At 40.3% G+C, this 14,524-nt stretch overlaps 1 protein-coding gene across 36 annotated transcripts in view; it reads right to left on the bottom strand.

The window, feature by feature from the left end:
* ITSN1 (intersectin 1) overlaps positions 1-14,524 on the bottom strand; it is a 200,261-nt gene that overhangs the window by 142,674 nt on the left and 43,063 nt on the right. For all 36 annotated transcript variants that reach the window (XR_010600018.1, XR_010600015.1, XR_010600017.1 and 33 more), the window contains 3 exons: positions 13,369-13,428; positions 7,859-7,951; positions 6,133-6,196 (listed from right to left, as the gene is read on the bottom strand). Coding sequence is in view for 33 of the 36 variants with exons in the window: in XM_065589903.1 (XP_065445975.1) it covers positions 6,133-6,196; positions 7,859-7,951; positions 13,369-13,396 (185 nt within the window). In the remaining 3 variants the exon portion in view is untranslated. The remainder of the gene's footprint in view (positions 1-6,132; positions 6,197-7,858; positions 7,952-13,368; positions 13,429-14,524) is intronic.

Raw genomic sequence — 14,524 nt, 5'->3', positions numbered from 1 at the left:
TTTTTTCCTATTTTTTTTAAAAATGCTGATTTACACCAGTCAAAAAATCTGGCACTACAAACTTACAGAGAGGAATGAGAAAGCCATCTCTGTATGCTAAGGGCTCCGGAATTTAGAGTTAGAAACGGAAGCACTTCTTGAATGTGGCCCAGCTAGTACGCATATTTCTAGTGGAAGAGAATTCCAGAGGCAAGAGCACTTGCTACAGAGACTGCCCCCCCCCCCATGCCTTCTCTCTCATCTCTCGCCCAGGGAAGTTCACTCAAATATTCCAGATGAATGTTGCCTGCTGTTCAGTAGCTGGATATAACTGGCTGAGATTTCTAAAGACTAATTAGTAGCATCAACAGAACTGAGTATGTACATTTCAGTCATTACTTATAAAGTTGCTAGTATGATATAGCTTCAGCTGCTCTAAAGGCTCTGTGTGGCAGTGACATGGCAGCTAAGTAAGTAGTTCCCAACAGTCAGAATGAAGAGATGAGATGAGCAAAACCAACCCAGACTAATGGAAGAATTATGCTTTTTTTGAGAGGGTAAGATAGGGTACGTCTCCTCCTCCTCTCACAACCTCACCATGATGGAGGCCTCCCTGAAACAATAGTTACTTAACTGCCAGAAATTGAGATAAGAAGTCAGTATCTCCTGCTGTATGAGCAAAGGGCTTGTCTACACCCCCCCCTGAGCGCAGCAAGTTTCAGCACTGTAAAGCGCCAGTGTAGACAGTGCACCAGCGCTGGGCTCCCAAAGCTGGTCACTACGCCCCTCGTGGAAGTGGGTTTTTTGGAGTGCGCTCTGCCGCAACTACACAAGCCATGTTAAAGCACTGCCACTGCCAGTGTAGACTAGCCCAAAGAGAATTAAAATACAAGATATTTATATCAGACTGAGAATGTTAGAGGTTTGAGGGAACCTTACTGCAGGCAAGAGAACCTCCCCCCGACAAGTTGTAGGCAACAGGAAGGGAACTTTATAGATTATAACAAAGATGGAGTTTTTGCTAGAAGGAACAGAATTGCTCCTGGAAAAAGTTAAAAAGCAAAGTAGACTTGTTACATAGCCTAATTCATTAGGGCTGTCCATTTTCTGCCAGCTACCAAGTGTGATGTCTCCCTATAGTCCTATATATTGGTGTGTATGTATACCGAGAGTTTGATTAACTTCCCTAAAGTCTTTTTGCCTTTTGCTACTCTACTGGGAATACAGATACATTTGTCACAAGCAACCAGACACATGCTGTACAGAATACTTTAAAAAAAAAAAAAAAAAAACTATATGATGAACCAGATAGGAAGAACTCCAAACATAGTTAGAGTAGAGCCACTAATCAACTGAGAGTTCAAATAGCAAATTACTATCAATTAGACTTCAGCCTTGTGCATATTACCCCACAACTGCTGTACTGAACTAAAACATCATTCCTTTATTGAAGAAATGCATAGTTTAAGTTTCGACAAGAAGATCAGAGTGGACATTTCCCTATGGCTGGAGAGGGCAAATAAAAAGGCCACTCAGGCTACAAGCATGCTCAAAAGAAAAGCATGTTTATTCTGATTAAAGTTTTCTTCAGGGTTTAGTCATCCTTTATTCAGACCCCAAGTTGTAACTGGTAGGTAGGAAAAAAAAATGTTTGTATATGTGGCCTCAGGTGGTTAACCATAAAGATAAATCACCGAAAGAGACTGCCTGAAGAAAGCTACTCTGAGAGATTTCTTTGATCACACTCTGAGCAATTGGTGGTTTCCCCATTAAACAGCTCTCTCACTTTTCATATGTAGAAGTCAGTTCTGCTGAGCCTATCCAATTGGCACTGTCAGTTCAAGCAATTAAGTGATTTCCGATGCTGGGATATAGTGGTACAATAGCGGGGGTGGGGTGTAAAATATTTAAGCACATGCCTTTGTAACAGTGCTTATTTGTTCTGCCCAGAAGGCTTCTACAACTACATAATCAACTTTTATTTACAAACTACTGCCATACACCTGACAATGAGAATCCTATTAAGTATCATCACATTGTATGTGACTGGTTCATTCAGACATTACATGATAATGATCTCCTTTGAAAGCGCTTTGAGATCTACTAATGGAAAGCATTATATCTAACTAGGTGATATTATTTCATTAGTAGTTTCCCACATTTTGGACAATACATTTTTAATCTACATAGTTTCCTTCTATGTGCAATTAATAATAATCAGAAACAAGATATGACAATTCCAATTATGTTCACTGAATGAGAAAACTCCTGTCTACCCATTTAGTCAATAAAATCTTTCATCTCTAGTTAATGTCTTTCCTGCTATTCTACTCATTTGCTGTAGTTGAACAGTTTTGCTATTTTACTCAACTTCACACAAACTTCAGGAAAATGAAGTACAACTAGAAGGCAATAGTACTTACACACATTTAAATGATTGCAGTGTGCTAGCAGAAATACAAAGCTATGCCTGGAGTTCTGTGAGTATCTGACAGTAACCACCACCTACATTTCACTGTTCCACAAAACACAAAGTATCCGGTTATAACAAAATTAGGAAGAACTTAATGTACGTTAATTCATTTATTTGAGACCTGGCTGGAAACCAGCGTAGGACAGTAAATTGATTACAGATTTATTAGATCTATAAAATGTTCCTGCGTTCATAACTGTAGATTCTTTTACTTGGATAATTGCAAAAGGCTGAATCAGACCCCCAAAATCTAGGTGCAAAAGGGGTCCTCTTCACACAAATCTCTCCTCGCCTACACTTTGGTAGAAGCGGCACTACCATCTTCCCCATACCTTGCAGTGGAATCTCTGCAATGTTCCCATCTGCGAGATTGATGGTGAGGGCAAGGATTGGGCAGGCAGGATTTGTGTTACTTAGAGCATGGCTTATTAAACTACAAAAATATCTTTCTGAAGGTTATTTTTAGATGTTACACACTCCAGCAAGGAAGTTCTAATGCAACTGAAGATCTGGACTAAAGCTAGCCTTAAATTCCCATATTCATCCTAAACCATGAAACTCAAACACAACCGCAGGAATTAAGTTTTGAGTGTCATTATACTACTGTATACATTAAATAGTAAAATCCCAGGGTCTGCCCTACCATAACATTTTCCCATCATTCCTCTAGCTTCCACAAATTTGACACTATTAGGAGGAAAGCAGGTGTCAGAAGAGGGTAAATCTACAAACTATTTTAATGTTCGCTGCAGAACTCTGAATATAATAAGCAGCAGCTTGCACTGATTATTTCCAGTACTAGTTTAAACTAAGCTAGAGATGAGGGGACTGGGTGGAGGATTTCAGGAGGAGGAACAGGGTTTTGGAAGAAATCCAGATTATGGCCTTGTTAAAAATAGTTCTTACCTTCTGAATCATTACGGTCTCATTTCAAAGACTTTTTAGACACTTTATAGATTACTGGGTTGACAGACAACAAAGCCTGAAAAAAGTAGACCATCCGAAGAATTGTCATGATAAACCATAGCAGCTCCTCGGGCTGAGCTACAAAACTCCCAACATTCTCACAGATGTTTTGTTAAGAACTGAATTGCTATTTTAATTTTATAATACAGCCTTCATGTAGTCTCACGTCTAAAAACAAATTACTGCAGCTTCAAAATATTTTCAAAATAGCTCTGTTGAGCAGAAGATGTTTAAACACCATTTCAACTAGGTAGCTTTTCCTGACATTCTATTTTAGTGAAAACAGATTTTGCATTACTCAAAATAGCAATCCAGTTTTCACCAAATTTAAAAGAGAACTATACCTTTTAAAATCAAACTTGAAGATATTTTTAAAGATATGCAAGCCAGATTTTTTTAAAATTATGAGATGATATATCTTTGACAATTCTAAAATGCATTACTCCTCCTGTAACAGATCTGAAGCCTGTCTGAACTATCAGTCAACAAGGCCAAACCCTCTGCAATTCCTGCCTCACAGCTGTATTTCCCCACACAAGTGCTTCCATAGCTAACAAAAGAATCTATAAAAGCAGATGCGACTTTGCATTACATCAGACTTGGTTTTTGGAGCCATGAATCTAACAAGTTAATGAGTCAGGCCCCAATCCTGCCAACACTATCATATGCAAAACTTTACCTCAAGCAAGTAGCCCTAATGAAGACCTTGGAAATAACTAGGCAAGTAAAGATACACATGTAATTAAACATTTGCAGAATTGGGGGCCTTAAGTTGCTTTTTGTTTTTGTTTTAACTTTTTCTTATAGATTCTATAAACTTCATAGAAAATGACAGTGTGGCAGTCCTAACAAACTGGGGGTTTTGTCAGTGGTGAACTCCAACTAGACAGGGAAATGGAGAATACAGATAGAAAACTAAGGATTGTAAATAGCTTTCTTCCCACATACAAAGATCTGGACCTATAGTCTGAAACAGCGAACAGAGCACTTGAGCTAAAGACTGAGGCAGATGAATCCACTGAATAGATCTTGTGACAACTCATGAAGCTTTTCTTACATAAGTACTACACACACACACACACACACACACACTTCCGCCATGGAAGCCAAAAGTCTCTCAGACCAAGAAGTGACAATGGATCCACATGAATAAGCACAAAGATTTGAAGCTATCACAAGACCTTTGGAAACTATATTACTGATTGTTTATTCCACCACATAAAGATGTCCTTTGGAGTATCTTACCCCTCAAATGGGGGGAGGTCACAATTTCTTGTTTCTTTACATCTCAGATTACTCTGAACAACTATTGTGACATCCTTTGGCTGTCAATATAATTGCCTTCTTGCCATTGCATTATAGGCCAAAGATCTGGCTGAGAACAGTTGAAAATTAAGCAAAAAAAAAAAAACACCCCACACACACCCTCTTTCAAGCCTTGTCATAAAGCAGCAAGAGGGCAGATACTCATTTCCAAAGCAGCTGTCTTCTTGCAAGATAACTCTCCTTTTTCATAGAGAGCCACTCTTTCCATAAGGGAATGAAATACTGAGACATTTCTACTAGTATAAAAGTAAGAGTTGCCACAATAAGGAGATACCATGGAAAACAACTCATTGTATTTACTGGTTAACGTTAACTTTCATCTATGTAGATACCATGTCAACACAGTGATTCCCCCCTTCCCCCACTGCCAGTGCAATGTGCCAAGGAAAATCATATTCATTTTGCTCAGTTTAGAAGGAAGGTCAAGTAGGAAGAGAATATATTTTCTTCAAGATTTTCATTAAAATTAGCATTTCTGAGTCAAAGTTAGATATGATTTGGAACAGTAGCAATTTGAAAGCCCTACATGAAGAAACTAGGTACCAGTTTCCAACGGGGTTTATTAGCAGTTTAACACAGCTTTGCAAATTTGTACTTGTTCACTCACCCAGGAATAATAAAATCGTTGTTCCTCCTCTCCTGCCTTAAACTCCATTATCACTGAACTATGATAAGAGTAGATTTTATGCAGATTATAAATGTTATGACAATTGTCTAGATCTGGTTTAACAGTCCATTAGTATATCTAGTATCTTAGGCTAGGTCCACACTACCCGCCCGATTCGGCGGGTAGAGATCAATCTTCTGGGATCGATTTATTGCGTCTCATCTGGACGCGATAAATCGATCCCAGAAGCACTCCCCCGTCGACTGCGTAACTCCTGCTCGCCGAGAGGAGGAAGTGCTGTCGACGGGGGAGCTTGCCTGCGCCACGTGGACCCGCAGTAAGTAAACTTAGTTTGATCTAGGAAACGTCGACTTCAGCTACGCTATTCTCATAGCTGAAGTTGCGTTTCCTAAATCGATCCCCTGCCCCAGTGTGGACCAGCCCTTAGTATTTAAAAAAAAATAATTGTTGCATTTTATGACTATATTAATATTGGTTTAACAAAGCTGGAAACATTTTATATGATCTCTTCTTACACCTCCTACCAAACCACTTGGTTACAAATGTCACAATAAGATTGCTACCTCCAGCAAGAGGCATACTAAATATATTAGTAACTTTAAAAATATTCACAGCTGGATCATAGCAACAAGGCTTTTGTCTTGTTGACTTTTAGCCTATGGGCTGAGCAAAGCAAGTGATTTTAAATAGCAGCATCTTAAGTGTATGTAATTGAATTACTTGCTCCAATATAACTGAAGGTTTTTTTTAATATACTTGCCATATTTGTGCTAACACGGGTTGAGGTAATCCAGATTGGAAAAAAAAGTTTCTAGCTTGATCACCTGTAAAATAAGTTAGAAAGGCATCATTTCAAAAGGACTGCTAATAATACCCAGAAGACAGAGCTAAAAGTTAAATTATAAGTCAAAACATTCAAAAGATAGCAACATTAAAAAGCATATATTGTAACATGGAGCATACTACAGAATATTATTTAAATTCAGTTTATCACTTAATCTACAAGCAATACTACAGATGTAATTTTAGGTACTGGTGAATCAAGGGTGTCTATTGGGGAAGATATCCACCCCATGCTTTAAATATTAAAATGGAAGCAACTGGTGCAAATTTAAAGTTAACTGGATATTAACATTTTCCAGAAAAATCTATTGAGATGAACAATAGGAAACATGGTTCCTGCTATCCAATCCATGTTTAAAGGCTCTTTCTTTATTGGAATCATCTGCCCAGTGAAATCAAGGAAGCACACACTTTCTCCACAGGAAATACTATTTCCCTTCAATACAAACATAAAACATTCAATTTTTTCATGAGTATTTAAGGTACGATACAGACCCGTCAGCACCAATTGAGTAAGGGACTCTTCAGTTACCATTTCAGACTAATTAGCCATTGAGAAAAGGAATAGCAAAATTTTTGAGGTAGTTTCCCATTTTCAGTCCAGGTTGGTAAAGGTAGAAGAGTAAGGATGGGAAAGACAAGACAGCACATTAGGGTTAGGTGCAGTAGGATTAGGTCCCTGGAAAGGAAATTGGATAATCTATGAAGGAAAGGAGTAGAAAGACTACAAGTAGTATTATGTATCAAATTTTTTACAAAATTAAGTTACACACAGAACCATACCAGATTTTGTACAATGTCATATGAGGAGCAGCAATAATCAACCTATGCTGGGAGAGGCACATGTGGCTCTTTAGAGCCACAGATGAGGCTCTGGAGACTCTTGGATGCCTCCTAACAGGTGGATAGCAAGGAAGGCAACATATCACCCTCCATTCTCTTTCTCCACATGTAGCTGCGGTGAGAGAGGAAAGAGAACCAAACAGAGCCACCAAACAGCCACAGAACAAGATCTTGATATTACTTTGTGGCGTTAAGCCCGATCTGCAGTGGTTTAAGAGACCTGTGCAAGCCATGTGTGTGGATTTATTGCTTAATCCTCACAAGCTAAACTGATATAAGCCACTTGTAAATGGATATACAAGGCTGTCCATACAGAGGTTTGCACTGGTTTAACTAAATTGTTAAACAGATTTTATTTAAAAAGGTGCAACTTACAATTAGACTGTCTTTTGCGTATATTGATCAATCAACATGACAATGTATCGCAATGGTGCCAGTCATCTAATTTAAGTAACATCAAGTCATCCCACTATGATTCTGTGGTTCTGATTCTATGACAATGATTATTGTGACATAACAAGCAGTTCTACAAGATAGAGTAGCATTGCTTTAGAGAATCAGGTATGACTGCAAGAATGACAAGAGAAAAATCGAGTGATATAAACCAGGAAGAAGACACAAAGTTTTCAGCAATATTCAAAAAGAGATGGCGTTGATGTGACAGAGAGATACCAGAGAGTTGAAATACAGTATGAATAAAATCATACCTGCATTTTTCCCATAAATTTTTGTACATACTTATTTACTATGAATTCTAGATATTATTAAATAGAATTAGATGTGAAAAACTATCTAATTACCAGTGATAAATCCAGATGTTGGTTTCAGACTATGGAACTGCTGATCATGTTTAGCTCTCTCTTCCACAGTTATGGCCCAGATATCCAGGTTGCCTTGTGTAGAAAGAAAATATAGAAGTCAGAAACAAGTACATAAAAGATACACTACTTTCCCCGCCCACAAGTCTTCTGTACACAAAGTTTTAACATTTTAACCTTCTGACTTGGTGGTACTAGCAGAATTAATTTGCCTATGAAAACTTAAGTATTAGACTAGATAAAAAATAATCTCATATCCAACTAATCTACAGTTGCATTCATACATATTCTTAAATAGGCAGCCATATGTACAGTCTTACCATAACCAACCACCAAAGACTGAAATGAACTCCTGAACAATGCTTCAGCAGTTTTATGCTCATTGATATCTTAGGTTATAAATAATCTACACAACATGTAATGCAATTTGTGATGACAACATTTAAAAGATATCTGTTTAATGAAAGAGAAAACATGGAAAGTTCATGTGGTTTTGCTTATTTAAGAAACTAATCCCACTCAAACAGCACATGCTGCGCAGCACATGATGCAATCTCTTCTTCTAAACCTAACAGTGAAGAGGTGTCACAAGCCATCAACAGTCATGCATTAAATGGGTTTGTACCATCACAGAAGTAGAAATAAATGCCACCTGTTCATCCAGGAAGGATGTGAACATGCAAGAGGACATAAAATAGGCAACAAAAAAGTACAAGGTAGGAAGAGAGCACCCACACTATACTCCTGAATGAATGAGAAATTCAACATGTAGGAGTATTTTGTACTATTTGGATCCTCCAGAGCAAATTTAAAGTTTGTAGTTCAATATTTAATAAGTTTCACATTAAACTACCTTTTTAAAAACAAAAGGTAAACAAAAAACCAATACAGTGACATTAAGAATGCCTTCTCCAGATCTCAGTACAGATGTGCAGAATCTACTTCCACTGTCTAGTCGGGACACTTTTGCATTTGTTTCTCTTCTCTTCATAAAGTTTCTCTTTTGTCCTCCAGGTTACTTTTCCTTATACTTACAGCCAACACTACATCTCATCTCTCACTTAAGAAATAATTTAAGATACTATTACACAATATTGCACATAAGGTTGGTCTTCATAATTTTTGGCTTGGTAATACAACAGTGTCTTTCAACACTTCCAGGAGCATATCATAGTTATTACTGCTGCAGCAGAGCTAATAAACAACTATTGCTGGCCAGAATCTCAGGAAACCAAAGACATCTAATGCTAACAAAATACAGTTCTCCTGAATAGAACATTAAAGATACAGACTTGCAATAACAAGTTGTCTAGATCTTGTTCTTTATTTCTACATCATTGCCTAAGTTTACCTGGACCAGTCCTTTAAAGCTTTTAACAAATCTGGGTTTTTTTAAGGTATGTTATCAGACACTGGAACCCCTAAAAGATAATCGTTCAGTTTCATTCATCAAAAAGTGAAAGAGCACTCAACTGTTCCAGACTTATTTTTTGGAACAGAAAATTAAATTGACAAAATGATCAGGCTGCAAGAGAAGAAAACTCCCAATTACTATGCCTAATTCTCAGAGACTCTGTACACCCATTTAAGAACTTCATATAGACATGGTCCAAACATTATTTCAAACACAACTTGTTCATAAAACAGTTTATCCATCTTGTGTGACAGGACACAAACAGTATAGTCCAGAGTTTAAGACGAGTCAACAAGATTCAGAAACTGCTCTGTGAATGAAATTCCCACATGTAACAGGCTGAGCGCTTCCAATATTGAGCCCAAATACTGTAAATGTCGGATTAATGAGATCTGGACATCATCCACACAGGTCTCCCAAACCATAAAGCATGTCAGTTTTTCAGAAACCCCATTTGAACAGTTTTAGAATATGGTCCCTGAGCCATTGAAGTCTCTACCAAAAAGAGCAGGAACTCAGAAGTTGAGCCTCTACATATTTTTCTTCGGCAGGAAAGGACTAACATCACTTCAAAATACAGAAAAAAGTTTTGCTGAAACACTAGGGCCTGGTCTACACTTAAAAATTAGATTGACCTAGTTACATCACTCAGGGCTGTGAAAAATTTCGTGTCCTGTGCAACGCAGTTAGGTCAACCTAACCCTCTATGCAGAGGCAGCCAGGTTGACAGAAGAGTTCTTCCATCAACCTATCACACCATCCCTCAGATAGGTGGATTAACTACATTGGCAGAAAAAGCCCTTCTGTCGACGTAAAAACCATCTACACTATGGTGCTACAAAGGCACAGCTGCAGCACTGTAACTGAGTTGCTGTAGGGTACAGACAATAGCCCAAGAGGAAAGCAAAGAATGAGTAAAACACAATGCAAGATGAAAGGAAAGAAAACTTTGAGAGAAAAAGAACTATCAGGAACTTGGACAGAAGCACTGCAATGCTCAGGACATTTCTACCCCTCCATTAAACATTCCCAGGGTCCATGAGGAGGGACACATCACTATAGCTCATCTTGGGTGGCTGTGGGCCTCCTTAGCGTATTTTCAGCACTCAATACTCTTGTCTGAAAAAGCCTATGCCAGGGGTTGGCAACCTACGGCACGCATGACAAACATGGCACGTGAGCCGATTCTGAGTGGCACGCAGCTCCCTGCTGCGGTCCTGGCCCCCAGCCCCACTCAGCCCCCCCGCCCACCGCTCTCCCCTGCTGGGGCAGGAGGCAGAAGCTTGGCTCTGCGGCACCCAAGCTTCCCTCCTCCCCCTCTTCTTCCCCCAGTGTGGTGCTTTCCTGCCCCTCCTCCTCCCCCTCCCTGCGCCGATCAGCTGATGGCCCTAGCGAGGGGGAGGGGGAAGAGCGGCAGCATGCACACAGCTCCGTAGAGGAGGCAGAGAGAGGTAGGGACGGAGCCTGGGGGAAGGGGGTGAAATAGGGCATATCCCTTCCAGCCCCCTGCCATGAGCTGCTCAGGGCAGAGGGCTGGGAGCACCCCCATGAGCCTAGCACCCCAGCCCTCTGCCCTGACCCCCCCCCCCAAACACACACACACACACACACACACACACAGCCTTCTGCCCCTGCACCTCCACAGCCCCATTCCTCTGCCCTGAACCCCCCTACACCCAGCCTTCTGCCCTGTACCCCCAGCCCTCTGCCCTGAATCCAACACACACCCAGCCTTCTGCCCTGCAACCCCACAGCCCCATCCCTCTACCCTGAACCCCCCACACTCTAGCACACACCCCAGCCTTCTGCCCTACACGCCCCACACACCCCAGCCTTCTGCCCTACACCCCTCACCCTTCTGCCCTGACCCCTGAAACACCCACTCCCAGGTCTGGGGTCCCATCTGCAGGCCCTACTCCGCCCGCTGCCGGCCTAGGTGAACAGAACCCCAGGCTGGCAGCGAGCTGAGCAGGCTGGTGGCATAAGATCAGCATTTTAATTTAATTTTAAATGATGCTTCTTAAACATTTTGAAAACCTTGTTTACTTTACATACAATAGTTTAGTTATATGAAGACTTGGCACACCACTTCTGAAAGGTTGCCTACACCCCTGGCCTATGCTATATTATTGTGGGTTTTTAATAATTATTATTTTGCTATTTGATTCTCTGTCTGATCTAGACCGCAGGCCTTCCATCCTAAAGAAGGAAGAACTCCTGTTTTTGGAGATAGACAGGGGCGTAATACATGCCTAGAAAAATCAGCATTTGTCCATGATCTGATTTTTCTGCATAGGTCTGCCATGCTGCACTCCGCGAAGGTGAGCAGGGGAACCAAGCACTGATTTTATTATTCATTTATTTCCCCTTTGGGAGTTTGTCCCCATAATCTTGCTTCAGAGAGGGAAGTGTAATTGGGCTCAGAGTTTGCTCCAAAAATATATTTCAAATGGCTACCAATCTGCCTGTGCTCAAAGAGACTAGGCTTTGGGTCTCCCCTTCCCCACACGGGTCCCTTCTAGGTCTCTCAGGGAAGAAAGTAGCCTAGAGCTCATGGATGGGCTCCCTAGAAGCTCTGCTCTTTTGTATTGCATGAGAACTATGTGGGCCAGACAGCCTGTGCTAGCCCTGGAGGACTCAGCCTGCATACGAGTAGGGGTCCATGAGTGGAAGGAAGGGGTTGATATATGGGTTTTTATACAGGTGGAAGTGGGAGGAAGCTGGTGTTGACAGTTTTCAGAGCCCTCCATTTGCAATCTATATGAAAGCAGAGGGGGGGGGATGCAGCTGAGCTCCACAGTCAGAGGTGTAACTATAGGGGTGTTGGTGTGGGCCAGTGGTTCTCAACCAGGGGTACGTGAACTCGTGGGTGCACACAGAGGTCTTCCAGGGGTACATGAATTCATCTAGATATTTGCCTAGTTTTACAACAGGCTACATAAAAAGCACTAGCTAAGTCAGTACAAACTAAAATTTCACACAAACGTTGACTTGTTTATACTGCTCTATATACTATACACTGAAATGTAAGTATAATATTTATACTTCAATTACTTTATTTTATAATTATATGGTAAAAATGAGAAAGTAGGCAATTTTTTGGTAATAGTGGGCTGTGACACTTTTGTATATTTATGTCTGATTTTGTAAGCAAGTAGTTTTTAAGTGAGGTGAAACTTGGGGGCATGCAAGACAAATCAGACTCCTGAAAGGGATACAGTACTATAGTCTGGAAAGGTTGAGAGCCACAGGTGTGGGCTATTGGGACTCAGGTGTGATCTTCCAGCTGGCATACTGCCCATCTAGTGTTGCTGCCATTATGAGATTGGGGGCAGGATGGAGGGCTTCTTGCCCCTGGCTACAGTTCTTTTCCAAACCTGCCTGACTCCTTTCCTACTTGAAGTCCATCCCCATGGCTAATGGAGATATCCCATCTCCTAGAACTGGAAGGGACCTTGAAAGGTCATCGAGTCCAGCCCCCTGCCTTCCTTAGCAGGACCAAGTACTGATTTTGCCCCAGATCCCCAAGTGGCCCCCTCAAGGATTGAACTCACAACCCTGGGCTTAGCAGGCCAATGCTCAAACCACTGAGCTATCCCTCCCCCCCTCTGAGTCCCCAACTGCAGACTGCCTGGCTGACCTCCGACATGCCCGTTGCCCCTCCTCCTGGTCTTTGTCTCCCTTCCCAGGCAAAGTGTCACCTGGTCGCATCCCGCTCCTGGGTCTCCGGTTAGGAGGGGCACTGTCCATTGCTTACATGCAGGCAGCTGGAGCTCTCTCACCTGCTCCTGAGGGTCTCAGCAAAAGTCACACTCTTATTCCCACCCCCTAGGCATTGGTGCAATACACAGGGAAACCGAGGTACACACACTATTCATGCAAAACAGTAAGACTCACATAGGCTCACGTACAACATAATAAAGAGGAAAAACCCACTTTGTCACACCTTAGAGTACCAGAAGAGCAGATGGCTAAACATTAGGTGAATGGGTCTCATGGACATTACTATCTAGAAAGCATTTAAAAAGGAATGTAATTTTTCTGATTTTAAAACAAAAACAAACAACAAAAATCTTACCCCCAAAAGGTGTTGGAAACTGAGCCATGGTTCAGTCACTTTTAGCTTGCTAATAGATGCCTGAAACAGAAAGGAAGTATGTTAAGATATAATATATCTTTGCAGTGAAGATATATTTAATATATCTTTATTTTAAAAACACACTTTATTATAGTTATATAGTCAATTGCTATGTGAAAAATAAGGGTAACTAAGATGTAAAATTAATTAAACGGTTAGTTGAGGAGAAACTAATGCACGCTGTTTTTGCAACATCCCACGCATTTCTCCTGTTTGCCTTTACTAGTGAAGAGCTACATTTCACTCTTGTAACAAGAATGTCCTCAAAAGTTAAGTGCCCTTATTTATAATGGAAGAGTGATGTAGTAAGGAAGAGTTAAATCAGCCATACAAACAGACAAGATTCTAGCAACAGCAGAACAAGTTCCTCAAAACGTTACTTCCATTGGGTACAACATCTCTATCCTATTCAAGTGCAAGAATATGACATCTAATTCCACAGCTGATGAAAATGCACACTCTCTACAAGGAGACATTTTAATTTTATCTTGTTTGATCAAGAATCTTTGAGATGCATCATCATGCTGATTTAGTATCTTGTTGTGATTTTACAAATACATAAGAAAAAAAATTGAAACTAAAGACTAGAATGCAAATAAAAGACTATTTTGCACTCAGTCATAGCATTTTACTCTGTAAACAAGTTAATTCAACCTAACAAGAGTGCAAGTTAAACTACTGTAAACACAACTCCAAAAAGGATATTACAAGGCAAAAATGGATTATTTGGTGGGAACTCCATGCATCCACTAAAAACATTTACTTGTTTAATACTGCTTATTCTTCAAAGTTAAAGCAATGCCAGAGTGTCTGAGTTTAACTTTTTTTTTTTTTTTTTTTTTTTTTTTTAAATGGGCATTTTTTTACTCCACACAAGAAGTGACATGAACTGAGCCAGAAGGACAATGGCCAGTGACAGAGCCACAAAATAGTGAATAAGCTGCCTCCTGTCCTACTAGATTCCACTGTGTTTTCCAGACAAAAAAAGAAAAGCAAAAGAAAACAGAACTGAAGGGAGAATAATTTAGGCTGCTTAAACAACAGCAGAAATGTATCAAAACCATTAAAATACAAAAGTACCAAAAGAATGGCATTA

Source organism: Chrysemys picta, chromosome 1 (genome assembly GCF_011386835.1).
Source record: "Chrysemys picta bellii isolate R12L10 chromosome 1, ASM1138683v2, whole genome shotgun sequence".
NCBI classification, from domain to species: domain Eukaryota; kingdom Metazoa; phylum Chordata; order Testudines; family Emydidae; genus Chrysemys; species Chrysemys picta.
This window is presented reverse-complemented; position numbering and strand designations above follow the sequence as displayed.